The following is a 14,424-nucleotide window of genomic DNA, read 5'->3' as shown; positions in this document are numbered from 1 at the left end:
CTGGGAGTATGTTTTTGAAGTCCACTGCAGTGCCCCAATTATCTCCTGGGATGTCTGGGAGACCAGTCTACTAAAAATGCAGGCCCCTCCTACATCCCAATGTCTTGATTTTCTACATTTTTCACTTGAACTTTTTTTTTTTTAATAGACCAAAAAACCAAAATAGTCAAAGCACAAAACCTTGTTAGAAACAGCATTTTTGAAAACAAAAGATAAGACGTTTTTCTTTTTTGAGTGAACTTCTTTCTTATTCAGATTTTGAACGTTTTTTGCAAAACATCTAAAGTTGGACTTAGACGTCATATCAAAAATGCCCCTCCACGTACCTTTTAAGTCTAAGTGCTTTGAAAATACGCCTCAATGTTTCATTAGACATCGGTGATTATTTTGATTACTTGCAACTGGTTCATTTTTTGGCATCGAAGAGAGTACCTTGAGCAGAAGATGGCTGGGTTTGAGGGGCTGTGTAGAGATGAGGGGGGAGGTTTTCAGAGGTTGAACATCTAAGATATATGGATTACTAAAGCATTTGGTCTCTTGGCAGAGGGACATAGGGCTTTCATGGGATAAGGAGTGGGACCAAATTGTGATGAATATTTAAAAGATCTCTCTGCATTGCTTTGTGGACAACGGTTACAAACTGTTATATTGTTGGTACTTCTCACCTATAAGGCTAAAGAAGATGAACCCCCACTGTACTTTAATGTACTTGGAGTGAGTGTGCAAGTGGTAGATGTGTTCTACATATGGTGGACCTCTCCAGTTATTCATAAGTTCTGGGGAATGTGTTTGGAGTACATCTGCAGCGGTTTGAGAATTGAGTTAGAGCGGGATCCTAAAATGTTGCTTCACCATAAACCTGCAGGACATTTGAAGACTGAATTGTTGCTGGCAAGTGCATGCTTTAGTCTCTCTGAAATGCAAGATTGCAAAAGCATAGAAAAAAACAATCTTTCCCCAACAAAAGCTGAATTCTACAATAGAATATGTAGCATGTACGTTTGATAACTTTACTGCTATAGAAGAGGATATGGTAGTAAATATACGTAAATCTGGCATTCCTATATAGAATGGACCTGTAAAGAAGAACCAGAATACTTGGATATTTAGGTTGAGGTGTGATAAATTTAAAAAGAGGATTAGTTAATGTGAGGGTGGCATAACTGAACAGAGTAGCCACCTTGTATATAGCAACGTGCATCATTATTGTTATTTGACAAGTATGGTTTCGGGGAAGGGGGGGGGGACGGCAGGTGAAGAGTAAGGGAGATGATTGTATATTATAGCAGTTGATATTGTAATCAGTGTTATAGTTCTTGAAAACCTGTAGAAAATAAAACAAACAAAAAAAACAGTTACTACTGAAAAGATAAGATCTTTAATCCAAATAATGATTAGGTCATTCCCTGTTTCTGAAACCTAAGTACGATACTTTTATTTTGGGTATTAATATTAATTTGGAGACAAAAAATGTTGGGAGTGATCCTGGATCCCACCCTTTCCTTGCAGCAAGATGTTTATTAGATTGTGACAACTGAACGTTGCCTATATGAGGAACATTTTAGTTCAAGCTTAATTTTTCATACTTGGGTTATTGTAACAGATTGCAGCCATTGCAGAATGCTGCAATTACATTTATTTTTAAAGACTGAAGATTGGATAAAGCTTTGCTGCTCCTATATACCTTACATTAGAATTATTTTTAAATTGCTATGCTAAGTATTTAAGGTCTTGAATGTTTTTGCATCTGTATATATATTGCATCTTGGGTTTTTGGATCATAAATTGATCCGTTCAGAGGCTAATTGTTCTTTAGCTTTTCCTTCTGATAAAGCTATTTTCCTATTGGGCAGCGCAGGAATGGAATGTTTTTCCAATTGAAATAAAACATTCTGTATACTTTCAATTTAATTGTCATGTAGAAACTGTTATTTAAACTTTTTTTTTTCTGAAATTAAATTAGATGCTTTGTTTGGTTTAATCTAAATTTTTGTTGCTAAGACATACTGTAATTTTTACTTAATGTTTAATCATTTTTACACCTTGATTTTTATGATATTGAGGCCTCTGTTTACAAAGCCACGCTGGCAGTGTGGTACTGCCGAGACAGCCCATTTACTTTGAATGGGCTGTGTCGGCAGTGCCGCGCAGCCTTGTAAACGGGGGTGAATTTTATACTCTGATTTTTGTTCTTACTGTATTTGTATACATTGTGATGTTCATTTTTATATGTTTATTATGATATTATTTTCTCTTGTAATCCACTCTGAATCTTTGAGGGTAAAGTAGAATATAAAATTATGGAATTAAATTAAAAATTATTTACTCTATAAAATATAGCCAAGATTGAAGCCTTTACAATTGGTACAACTGCTCACAAGTTTCAAACTTGCACTAATTCAGTGTGAGCTTAATTAATTATAGCTAGCAAAGAATTAAAATAATTTTAATTTTTTTGTTAGTACTTGTATGCAGTCATGAAGGAAGCAATCGGCGATGTGGTGGACAGGGTGATCTTCTCTCAGGGTCTCTTGGAGTCCTCGCACACTGGGCGTTTCTTGCTGGATCAGAGAAGACTAATGGGTATGACTAAGAATAAATGTTTCCAACAGTGCCGTCCTTATTTGTATGCATAAAGCCAAGAAATAACTGGGGGCCAGTAGGAAGTTGGATATTTGGCACATATGAAATAGAGGTGGGTTTAAGAGTCAAAATTTGAACTATATTTTGCCAAAAGGAGTTTAGCAGATCATACCCTATTGCCAAATGTTGTTTGTAAACTGACTTTATTGGACCACAGGGATCACCCCTTTCACCAGTTTTATTTAAACTGTGTTACAGCCACTAGGTAAGGTCCTAGATGGTTTAAGTTATATACCTTTCCCTATGCAGATGACATTACTATTCTGATGCCTTTTTAGTACATAAGTATTGCCATACTGGGAAAGACCAAAGGTCCATCAAGCCCAGCATCCTGTTTCCAACAGTGGCCAATCCAGGTCACAAATACCTGGCAAGATCCCCAAAAAGTACAAAACATTCTATACTGCTTATCCCAGAAATAGTGGATTTTCCCCAAGTTCATTTAATAATGGTCTATAGACTTTTTCTTTAGGAAGCCATCCAAACTTTTTTAAAACTCCGCTAAGCAACGAATTCCAGAGTTTAATTACAAGTTGAGTGAAGAAAAATATTCTCAGATTCGTTTTAAATTTACTACATTATAGCTTCATCGCATGCCCCCTAGTCCTAGTATTTTTGGAAAGTGTAAACAGACGCTTCAAAGAGTTATGAAGAGACGATAAGGGACATTCAAAAATGTATGGAGGTTATAGAAGGGTGGGCTTCATGTTTCTGCTTGAAACTTAATCTAGGTAAAATAAAATTTATTTGGATAGGTTCACCTAATATAAAAGGTAAAGAGACTTTTGTTATTGGGAGTAATACTTTTAAGTTTGAGTTCACCACTCGTATATAGTCAGCTAACTATGTTAAATCGGGTTAATAAGATGGTAAAGGTCTTCTTCTTTCTATTAAGGAAATTAAGAACAATATGTATAAAAATTTAAATTATATTGTTTTAGGCTCATAGTACATGTTACTTTCCAAGTTGGATTATTGCAACATAGTTTATGAATTATGGTACTGGAGATGACTGTTACGCATCCCTTGAACAGCCAAAATAACAAACCAAGCAATTTTGGAACATATCAAACCAAAAATCTTGCTGGAGGCCAAGGTAGCAAAACAAAAGCTCTCCTATTTTAGTCACATCATACGAAGCAAGTCCCTCAAAAAAGACATCATGCTTTGGAATGGTTAGTGGCAAAAGAAAGAGGCCACCCAAGAATTTGGTGGATACTATCAAGGAAGATACTGGAATGAACATAGCAGAACTGAAAGAAGCTGTGAGAGATCGGAAGGCATGGCGAACACTGATCCATAGAGTGACCAAGAGCCGTACTCGACTGATCGGATTAGGAAGGAAGGAAGTTTATGTTGGTTACATGAATGAGGTCCTAAAAAAGCCTCAGATGATTCAAAATATTGACATTATATGCTCTTCTCTACTCAGAGAAAAGATATCTCCTTACCTTGCTAAACTTCATTGGTTACCAGTAGCCACTAGGTCTCATGTACTATGGTTTTTAGGGCATTGAATGGGGATCTTCCTTTATATTTGGCTGAGATTTTCTCTTTGTTGAACAGACAATTAGGTAGGGGCCAGGTAGTTTTGAGATTTCCTTCTATGGCTATGATTACACTTAGGAAACAGCTTCATGCCTATTATATAAGGCTGATTCGGTTTGGAATTCACTTCCTACGATAACCAGGTCATCTAAGGACTATTTAACTTTTAGAAAACAATTGAAAACATTTCTCTTTAAGAAATATGTTGGTTGATTTTTAACTTACTATACTCAACTATAAATTTGCAAATTGTCTTGGTCTTTAGTCTTTTGTGATCCGCGCTGAACTGTGAAGGCTTTTACGGAATACAAGATTAATGTGTAATGTAATGGACTACTTGGGGATCTGGATTTTTGGACTTTCTGGATTCTCAGCCCCTATCCCAAGCCCCCCCCCCCCCCACCCATGGCTATGCCCCCTTTCTTTCCTTCCCTTCCCTCCCTCCTCACATGGTCAGGTGCCTTTCCCCACCCTCCCGGCCCTGCCTGCTTTCTCTTTGTTACAGGTACCTTTCCTGAAGTCTTTAGTGCTGCATCACTGGTGGCAGCCTTACTCGCTGGCTGCCTCTGGCATGTAGCGGACCTTTCTCCTCTGACCTGTCCTGCCCTTCTGATTCAAACCTCTGCCGACATGGCCAGGTTTCGAAATTCTTCTTCAGGGAAGAGGTTTGCGTCTCAAACTCTGCTTCTACATATAAACAAAATAGCAGCCATTTTGTTTATATGTAGAAGCAGAGTTTGAGACGCAGTGAAGAAGAATTTCGAAACCTGGCCATGTCGGCAGAGGTTTGAATCTGGAGAAATATTGCTGCTTAAAAGCTAAGTTATAATATATTATATATTCTGGAGATTGAAAATATCTAAGAAGAATACCATTTAAGAAAATATTGAAAAACAGTAAAAATTAGGAGGATAGCGGGTTGATCTGTGACGAGGTGAACAGCACCATCGGTATTTTTGAAAAATGATTTTCTGGATGGTCTATGCTGTTGAAAATTCTGAAGATCCCCGTTTACTCAATATGAAGGATTTATAAATGGGTACACTGTGAGAACATTGATTATGTGTAAAAGTGATTTGATATCAAGTGTCTGGGATAATTTAAATATTGCTTGTCAGTATTTAGGCATAGTGATTACAGTCCTGATTGCTGTCATGACCCAGGCATAAGAGGCATTTAGTATGAATGTTGAAATTCTGGATTGTTTTGCAACACTTCAGGCATGGGTGAAATCTTGGCTTTTGTTCTGTTTTGAACGGGAAAAAGAGAATGTTGCCAAAGGGAAAACAAAAAGAATACTATTGAAAAAGACAAATTATGGGGTTTGAGGAGAGCTTTGTTTCACATCCATTCAGCTGAGCAGAAGAAAACAAAAACGGAGTTGCTAAGGAGATTGCTGCGTGTGGGAAGGGCTGGTCATGCTTAGAACTTTACACTAAGTTCTGAGCTTTGGGAGAGCAGTTCATCCTGGTGCTGTCAGTTGACGCCCCTTGTGTGCCTGACTGTCTTTCTTGTTGATGAGAGAAAACAGGTTCTAGCTGGGTATGGTGATATCCTACTCATGAGACTTATTGAACTGTGTTCAAAGTCATTTTACACCATTAGGGCTTCCAGATCTAGAACATTATTGCCTAGGCCCCTTTGTTGTTGATGAGTGAATTAAAATGTCCCTTGCTTTTACTATAATACCTTTGCTGGGGGTGATTGATGTACTGAACTCATTCTCTATTTCAGTGTTCTTCAATGCAAGGCCCAGAGGCCAGTGGTGGTCCCCAGAGACCTCTGTGGTGGCCCCATTGTCTTTCTATTTTTTTGTTCCTGCTACTCTATCTCTCTACCTAGGCTCAGAACAGAAAGAAGAAAGTGAATAGGGGAAGAGCTGCACGTATGAAGGATAAGGCATTTCTCAATAGACAAGAGAATACATTTGGAAATGCTCATAACCTTGAGCAGGGCCGTGCCGATGCGGTAAGCGCCGCAGGGGGGCGCTCACCTCTGGAGGGCGCCACCGCGGTGCTTACTCTCGCCCCGCGCCGCCGAGGCCTTTAAATCTTTTACCTGGTCGCAGCAGCGTCAGTGAAAGCGCTGCCGACATCTCCCTTCCCTTGCACTCATTGGTTCCCTCAGTGTCCCGCCTTCTTCTGACGTCAGAAGAAGGCGGACACTGAGGGAACCAAGAGCGTGAAGGGAAGGTAGACGTCGGCAGCGCTCCGCTTTCACTGACGCTGCTGCGACCTCTTCGTTGCCGTCGCGTCGTCCCACCCCCCCCCCACTTCACGCGATTCGCGAACCGCGCTGCCGCTTAGCACTGCTTAAAAAAAAAATTTACACGTCAGCAGGAACAGGCTGCTTCAGCCAATCCCAGGAGCCTTCCTTCAGCCCTCAGGGGCGGAACACGCTGAAGGAAGGCCCCTGGGATTGGCTGAAGCAGCCTGTTCCTGCTGATGTGTAATTTTTTTTTTTTAAGCAGTGCTAAGCGGTTCGCGAATCGCGTGAAGGGAGAAGACAATTTGCTGGAAATGGAGGGGAGGGGAGAGAGAGGAGGATTGCTGGCTATGGATGGAGGAGGGAAGGGCAGAGAGGGACAAGGATGGACATGGGGGCCCAGGGAGAGGACAATTTGCTGGAAATGGAGGGGAGGGGAGAGAGAGGAGGATTGCTGGCTATGGATGGAGGAGGGAAGGGCAGAGAGGGACAAGGGTGGACATGGGGACCCAGGGAGAGGACAATTTGCTGGAAATGGAGGGGAGGGGAGAGAGGAGGATTGCTGGCTATGGATGGAGGAGGGAAGGGCAGAGAGGGACAAGGGTGGACATGGGGACCCAGGGAGAGGACAATTTGCTGGAAATGGAGGGGAGGGGAGAGAGGAGGATTGCTGGCTATGGATGGAGGAGGGAAGGGCAGAGAGGGACAAGGATGGACATGGGGGCCCAGGGAGAGGACAATTTGCTGGAAATGGAGGGGAGAGAGGAGGATTGCTGGCTATGGATGGAGGAGGAGGGAAGGGCAGAGAGGGACAAGGATGGACATGGGGGCCCAGGGAGAGGACAATTTGCTGGAAATGGAGGGGAGGGGAGAGAGAGGAGGATTGCTGGCTATGGATGGAGGAGGGAAGGGCAGAGAGGGACAAGGATGGACATGGGGGCCCAAGGAGAGGACAATTTGCTGGAAATGGAGGGGAGAGAGGAGGATTGCTGGCTATGGATGGAGGAGGGAAGGGCAGAGAGGGACAAGGATGGACATGGGGGCCCAGGGAGAGGACAATTTGCTGGAAAGAGGGGAGGGGAGAGAGAGGAGGATTGCTGGCTATGGATGGAGGAGGGAAGGGCAGAGAGGGACAAGGATGGACGTGGATGGGAGGACAGGACCCCGGGAGAGAGAAGAAATTGCTGGAAATGGATATAGAGCAAGAAATGAAGAAGAAAGGAGGAAAGTAAAGAAATAAATGGAAAGGAAGCCCTGGAAATGGAGTTAAGAGGACAGATAGCAGCAGACTCAGATACTGGCCAGCATGATCGGAAAAAGAAAGTCACCAGACAACAATGGTAGAAAAAAATCATTTTATTTTCATTTTAGCGTTTGGAATATGTCTACTTTGAGAATTTACATCTGCTATCTTATTTTGCAATGTATAGCAATTTGTTTCTAAGAATATTGCTGACAATTCCTGTCAGTGTAGCAAGTGGTGAGCGATCATTTTCACCGGGGGGGGGGGGGGGGCGCCAACTGATAGTCTGCAGGGGGGCGCCAGAGACCCTAGGCACGGCCCTGACCTTCAGGATTCCCTCCAATGAAGTTTGAAGGTGGGGATGGATGTCATTTGACACAGCAGTGTCGTGGCTGTCATTCAGCCCATTAGAATCCAAAGTGGCCCTATCTTAAAAATTAATGAAGACCCACTGCTCTCTTTGTTCCCCTTTGCTGTAGTTTAAACATGTGTCCAAACATATTATTTTGTTACTTGGGATCCTTTTTCTTGCAAAAGAAAGATGTAGTCTATCATAACAGTAAGTCTTTTATGGTTCCTTCTGTTGCCTCAGCCACCTATGTATCTAAAAACTTATTTACACCAGGTTTGGAGCCATGAAATAAAGTTGGTTTGAGCATTGCAGCCTTTCTTTTCCATTATCATGTACAAGTAGAACTTCTGAAAATGCTATAGCCTTCACTACGGGTTTAAGTCTCTTTCCCAAACCATCCCCAGAAGATGTCTAGTTAAAATTTTGTGTCCTGCAGCATCTACACATGTAAATATAGTAGCATTGTAAAATTGGTATTTATTTATTAGGATTTATTTACCGCCTTTTTGAAGGAATTCACTCAAGGCGGTGTACAGTAAGAATAGATCAAACATGAACAATAGCCAATTCCAGCAGTAAAAATATTCAAATAACAGTACAAAGTATGGCATAGTGTACTAATTACAATGTCAACATAATATGTAATAGAACAGTTAAATTGACAGGGAAGGGTATAAGCAAAGGTGGAACATATAGATATGTAAGAGAGTAAGAAGAGTTAGAAAGTAAGGTGACTGATTTATAGAAAGTTGCAGATGAGGTCAGAGAGATGATTAAATATTATCTCAGCTAGGGTAGGTGTGTATGTAAATGCTACGTAACTGTTGTAGAAGGCCTCCTAATTATGATACATTAATACAACAAAGGTCCAAGAAAACAACAGGGTAATCGATCTGCAAACTCCAAGATGGAAAACAAAGCAGATACGTATAAGAAAAACAATATTTAATGAATTAAAATCAAAATGAAATTAACAAGAAAAACACACCTTAACAGATGTCACATAAAAAGAAAAATCTTTCCACAAACCGTCAGTCGACATATACCACAATAAAGACTGTGAATGGAAGCTTCCATTCACAGTCTTTATTGTGGTATATGTTGACTGTTTTTTTGAAAGATTTTTCTTTTTATGTGACATCTGTTAAGGTGTGCTTTTCTACTGAGCAATTGTGAACTCAACAAATAGCCCCTGATGCAGCCCAGTTGGGCGAAACACGGCCTGTGTCGGGCTTGTTAATTTCATTTTGATTTTAATTCATTAAATATTGTTTTTCATATACGTATCTGCTTTTTATTTATTTATTTGTTGCATTTGTATCCCACATTTTCCCACCTCTTTGCAGGCTCAATGTGGCTTACAATACATCATGAATAGCGGAATAGTGCTTTGTCTGTTTGCCAACATTAATACAACATACAGGATTACTGTTAAGATGTAGACATGATGAATTTTTGTATTGATATGTAACAAAGGTTCAGAAATTTGCTCATTCTACATAGGCATAATGAATGATTGACCCTTAACTTAGAATAAGTATCTCCCAAACAAGCTGGTGTGGTTCAAGTAATAGCTCTTGGTGTCCACCTGTCTTCCCCTCTCTGAAAGTTAAAATTATGAACATAAAGTTGTTTTTCTTTTATTTATTTGTTACATTTGTATCCCACATTTTCCCACCTATTTGTAGGTTTAATGTGGCTTACATAGACCGGAGAGGCGTTTGCAGACTCCGGTGTGAACAAATACAAAGTGATGTTGTGGTACGATAAAGTTCACGGGGCACAGCCACATTAGGGAATCGTAGAACGGAAGAGTTGTGTTATGTCCATTACGTGCTTTAGTTTGGTTCTGTTGCAGAGATCAGGCATTTAAGTTGGATCGGTAGGGTATGCCCTTTTAAACAGGTTTGTTTTGAGTGATTTCCGGAAGTTTCGTTTTAAGTTAGTAATGTGATCTTTTCCTTTTTCTTCAGTCTGAATCCTTTTCTAGTGGCTGCATTTGGAGCTTGTTCTCTTACAAGACAGTGCAACAGCCAGGCCTTCCAAAAATACGGGCGCTCAATGACAACTAAGGACATGATTACAGAAATTGGGACAGCTTTTAACAAACTTTTTGAAACATGAAGTCAAGGCAACAGATTGGTTGGTTGAAAAGGAAGGACTGGTGTCTGACACAAGTTAAATCCACATTAACAGTACATACCAATAATGTATCCTTTTCAGCTGCTGGAGTATCATCAATACCTAAGAACTGTCTTGGCTTTTAAGTTTAGAGAAGGTTTAAGTAGTTTAAATTTTTTTTTAAGAATTTGGAATACAAAAACTGTTTTTGGCTGACGTAGCTACAGATCTGATATGTACTTAAAAAAAAAAAAGGATTGTGTATAATATACAAAAATAAACTTGGAAAAGAAAAAAAATAGAAATCCTCTCTCAAAAAAAAAAAAAAAAGCCTTCTTTGCAAGAGCTCTTGTTTTCTAAACTCTGCCTTTAAAGAAAGTACACAGCAGCTTAGAATCAACACTAGCACTGCCCCTTCGAAATGTCTTTTTCCAAAGGATGTTGTGTGATGTGAACTGTTACTTTTTAGTTGGATATGGTCAATATTTCTTCTGGCAGGGAATGAGGTGATGCTGAAAAGGAAATGCTTTCTGTTTTCTTTTAGCATGCCCATATATTCCAAAGAATCAAAGTGCGAAAATCTTTGAACATGCAAACAGAAATCTAAACCTTAGATTATGAATTGTTGAAACTGATTCATTGGACACATTAATTGGAATCCCGTCCAGTTTCTACTCTTGTTAATGCCTTTGGCATCTAGCTCCTTGTTGGAAACTTGTGCAATGTAGGAATTTCCCCAAGGTAACTTGCACTGTAGTGCTATCATGCAGTGGTGGAAATCCAGAATGTCTGTTGGCTCTGCTTAGAAGTGATAACACTCATACTTGAGAATGAAAGCTGCTACCTTGACAGCCTTCTTCTGGTCAAAGAAAATAGGAGGCATTCTGCAGCACTTTTGACTGGTGAGCATCCCAGTGCCTTCTGTGATACCTGGGGAGGGGGATTCAAAGATGAAACAAATAATAAAGCGGGGGGGGGGGGGGGGGGCCTGGAAAATGACACAGCTTGTCCATGAGATCACATAGACCCCTTGCTCAGATGGGCCCTTTTTAATTTTACTTGCATTTATTAAGGACAGGGATATCTTTAGGGAACTCGTATGATGATTCAAATGATGCTAGTTTCCTGCAGGGCTAAGGGACCCTTTTATGAAAGTGTGTTAAGTAGTTAACGTGTGAATTAATGTAAGTTGTTAGCATATGAGTGTGGTAACTGTTAGTCAGCGGCGTACCAAGGGCAGGGCGGTGAGGGCGGTCCGCTCCGGGTGCATGCTGCTGGAGGGGTGTAGAGAGCAGCTGCGCGCCTGTCGGCTCCGCTGGTTCCCTGCTCCTTCTGCCCCGGAACAGGTTACTTCCTGTTCCAGTGCAGAGGGAGCCAAGAGCCGCGCGGCTGCTCCCAGCAGCTAAAAATGCACCCCGGGGGGGGGGGGGAATGTTCATCGGTGATCTGTCCCGGGGGTTAGCCGACCTAGGATCATCACTGCTGTTAGTGCATGCTAATCTGTATGCATGCTGGGTTAGGAGTGGGAATTAGTTGGGTTATGGGTGTGGACAGGGGCAGCCCAAGGCAATCTGCTGCCTGAGGTGAGGGCATACTTGCCTCCCCCCCAGAGTAAAATCACACACACAAGAAAAATGTCTTGTTCATTCCTCCAGGGTGGAGCCCTCTGGTGCTGGCAGCTGACAGGACTAGCTGCACATGTCTAAGGCCTGGGGTGAGGAACACAAGTACTGTACTCACAGAGATATAATTATTCATTCACGGAGCATTCCCAGATCAACCAATACAACTCTCCAAGCAAGAGGTACAGAGCAGAATTAGAATATTTCATTTTACAACTCAACAAAGAAACACTGATGTCAAATCAGTGATAGCAACACAAACTCCCTCCATTACCAGACACCTCCCACTTACCCCCTTGTTAGCCCTCAGCCCCCCTTTACACAGCCCCAGCATCAGACTGGTCTCATCAGCCCCCTTCTCCCATCTGCCCAGCACCATTGAATCCACTACAGAGAAGGGAGCTCCTTTCTTAGCGCAGGCCACTGGCACCACACAGGAGTTGAAAGTAGAGAACAAATAATTCCTGTACTACACATGAAACAGAAAGTAGATTCTCATTGATTTCAGCAGCTGTGTGGTGCCGACAGCCAGAGCTGCTGGGCTGAAGAAAGGAGCTCTCCAGTTTATAGCTGATTTTTAGTGGTGCCAGACCAAACAAGTAGTAGAAAGGAGCAGTTGGCACAAGTTTTGGTGGAACCAAAAGAGGCTGGTCTACCACAATATGAAAAGGGCAGCCCATCCCAAAGAGTGACATTCACCACCACAATGACTATTGAAGGCAATGAGTGAGATTTTCTACTGTTGCCTGGGGGGGGGGGGGGGGGTATAAATTTGGAAAGATAGGCACGTTTTGCTTTCTAAATACTGCAGAGCCTCTATGGCAATGATTCTCAACCTTTTTTTCAGTTAGGACACACCAGGTAGACACTGCTTGTATATGTGACGCACTGCATATATGACCCTCAGGGACACAATATAGCAGTTCTTATGAGTTAAATGTAACCTTGCTCTGAATCCACAAATCCAGCCTCCCCCACAACAAGTGCAGATCATAACTAGAATATTTCTTAACTGAGAGTCACAACATAATTATTCTGATTCCCATGTCATCAGAGCAGTAGCAACATAAATCTGTGTACCAGGCACATTGTGAAATGCAAAACCTAAAGAAAATCCACTCAACATACATTTAGCAAACATGTTATACAACTGTAGCACTAATGCTATGATTCAAACAGCAAGTATCCTACCTATTACTCCTGGAGAAATTTAGTGCAAGATGAAAAATTATGCACAAAAATTTGGGAAATTCTGTGCACAATATTTTAAAATTATGCATCTTTATTTGTACTTTTTTTTTAATGCAGAATTTCCCCAATCATAAGGCCTAACCACTCCCCCAGCTTCTTCCTTCACCAGTAATCGCTCTCCAGGTTTGACCCTGATTTAGCTTGAGCCCCTTCCCACAGCTTTATCTGCCCCCTAGATCTTTCTCTCCCTTTAGTCCCCAACCCTTACCTCTCTGTATTCTCTCTCTTCTTGCCTCCACATGACCGTGTTTTCCTTCTGGATAACGTGGTATTAGGAACTTAGCTTCAGGTTCCACCCTCCCCACCCTGAGTTAGCTTGAACCCTCTTCCTTTCCCACAGCTTTCTCTGTTCCCTGGTTCTTTCTCCCCTTAGTCCCACAACCCCTACATTTCTGAATTCTTTCTCTCCTTGCCTCCACATTACCCTGTTTTCCTCCTGGATAAAGTGGTATAAGGAAGAAACAAGCAGCTGCACATCCGACTACTTCCTCCTCCTCAGCTGACTTGGGCCTACTGCTTATTTGAAGAGCAGCTGAGCCCAGGCCAGCAGAGGAGAAGGAAGTGATCTGATGCACAGCCACTTGTTTCTTCCTTGTGGAACATGATCTGGGAGGACAGTGTAAGCCAGAAAGGGGTTAGGGGGGATTTATATAAGCAGTCTATGGGGTGTGTATTGCAAATGAAGGGGTATCAGAAATCTGACACATTTTTTTATTCTCTTCTGTTCCCTGTGCAGAATTCTGCACCAAATCTGCATTGTACAGTGGTGCAGAATTCCCCCAGGTGTAACCTATGTATAGACAGCAATGCAAATATTACACTGGACCCTAAAATACCAAAACATCTATATAAGTACAGCAGAACAAATGGGTCTGCTACAGATCTCAACACACCCCAGTCACATGCAAAACACAGACACACCCTCACCAAATATAGAACAAAGGATCCCAAATTAGAGATAGAAATATGATGACAGATATTGAACTGGAAGCCCCAAGAACTTAAGCTAGAAAAACAAATGCATTTCTTTTTGTACTGAACACAATACATAAACATCTGCAATGCACATTTCCCAAAGCTAACATATTCTAGTTAATAAATTCAAAATAAAACTTTTGTTCTACTTTTGTGAGTCTGGGCATTTTACTTTTCCATTACATTGGTCCCAGTTTCTCTTTTCTGCTTTCCTGTCTTCTGCTAATTCTGTTTCCAGTGACTGCTGTCCATTTATTTCTCCTCTCTCCTCCTGTCTTGTTACATTCCTTCACTACATCTGTCTCTGACATACTGATCTTTCTTTTAAATCCCTCTACTCTGTTTTTCTCTTTTCTGCCTCTGTCCACTCAAATTTTACCCTCTTGCACTATTCCTTTTCACTTTTCATCTACTTATCAACTTTTTATCTCCTCCTCTGATCTGATCCCCTAGCTCTCACATTT

At 41.4% G+C, this 14,424-nt stretch overlaps 1 protein-coding gene across 10 annotated transcripts in view; it reads left to right on the top strand.

The window, feature by feature from the left end:
- The window catches only part of NAXD (NAD(P)HX dehydratase), an 81,269-nt gene extending 70,221 nt beyond the window's left edge, over positions 1–11,048 (top strand). For all 10 annotated transcript variants that reach the window (XM_030201553.1, XM_030201554.1, XM_030201555.1 and 7 more), the window contains 2 exons: positions 2,463–2,583; positions 9,965–11,048. In XM_030201553.1, the coding sequence (XP_030057413.1) occupies positions 2,463–2,583; positions 9,965–10,115 (272 nt within the window). In that variant the 3' untranslated portion in view covers positions 10,116–11,048. The remainder of the gene's footprint in view (positions 1–2,462; positions 2,584–9,964) is intronic.
- Positions 11,049–14,424: the final 3,376 nt, after the last annotated feature.

This window comes from Microcaecilia unicolor, chromosome 4 (genome assembly GCF_901765095.1).
Source record: "Microcaecilia unicolor chromosome 4, aMicUni1.1, whole genome shotgun sequence".
In the NCBI taxonomy this organism is placed as follows: Eukaryota; Metazoa; Chordata; class Amphibia; order Gymnophiona; family Siphonopidae; genus Microcaecilia; species Microcaecilia unicolor.
The sequence above is the reverse complement of the archived record's forward strand: the minus strand, read 5'-3'. Positions and strand labels throughout refer to the sequence as shown.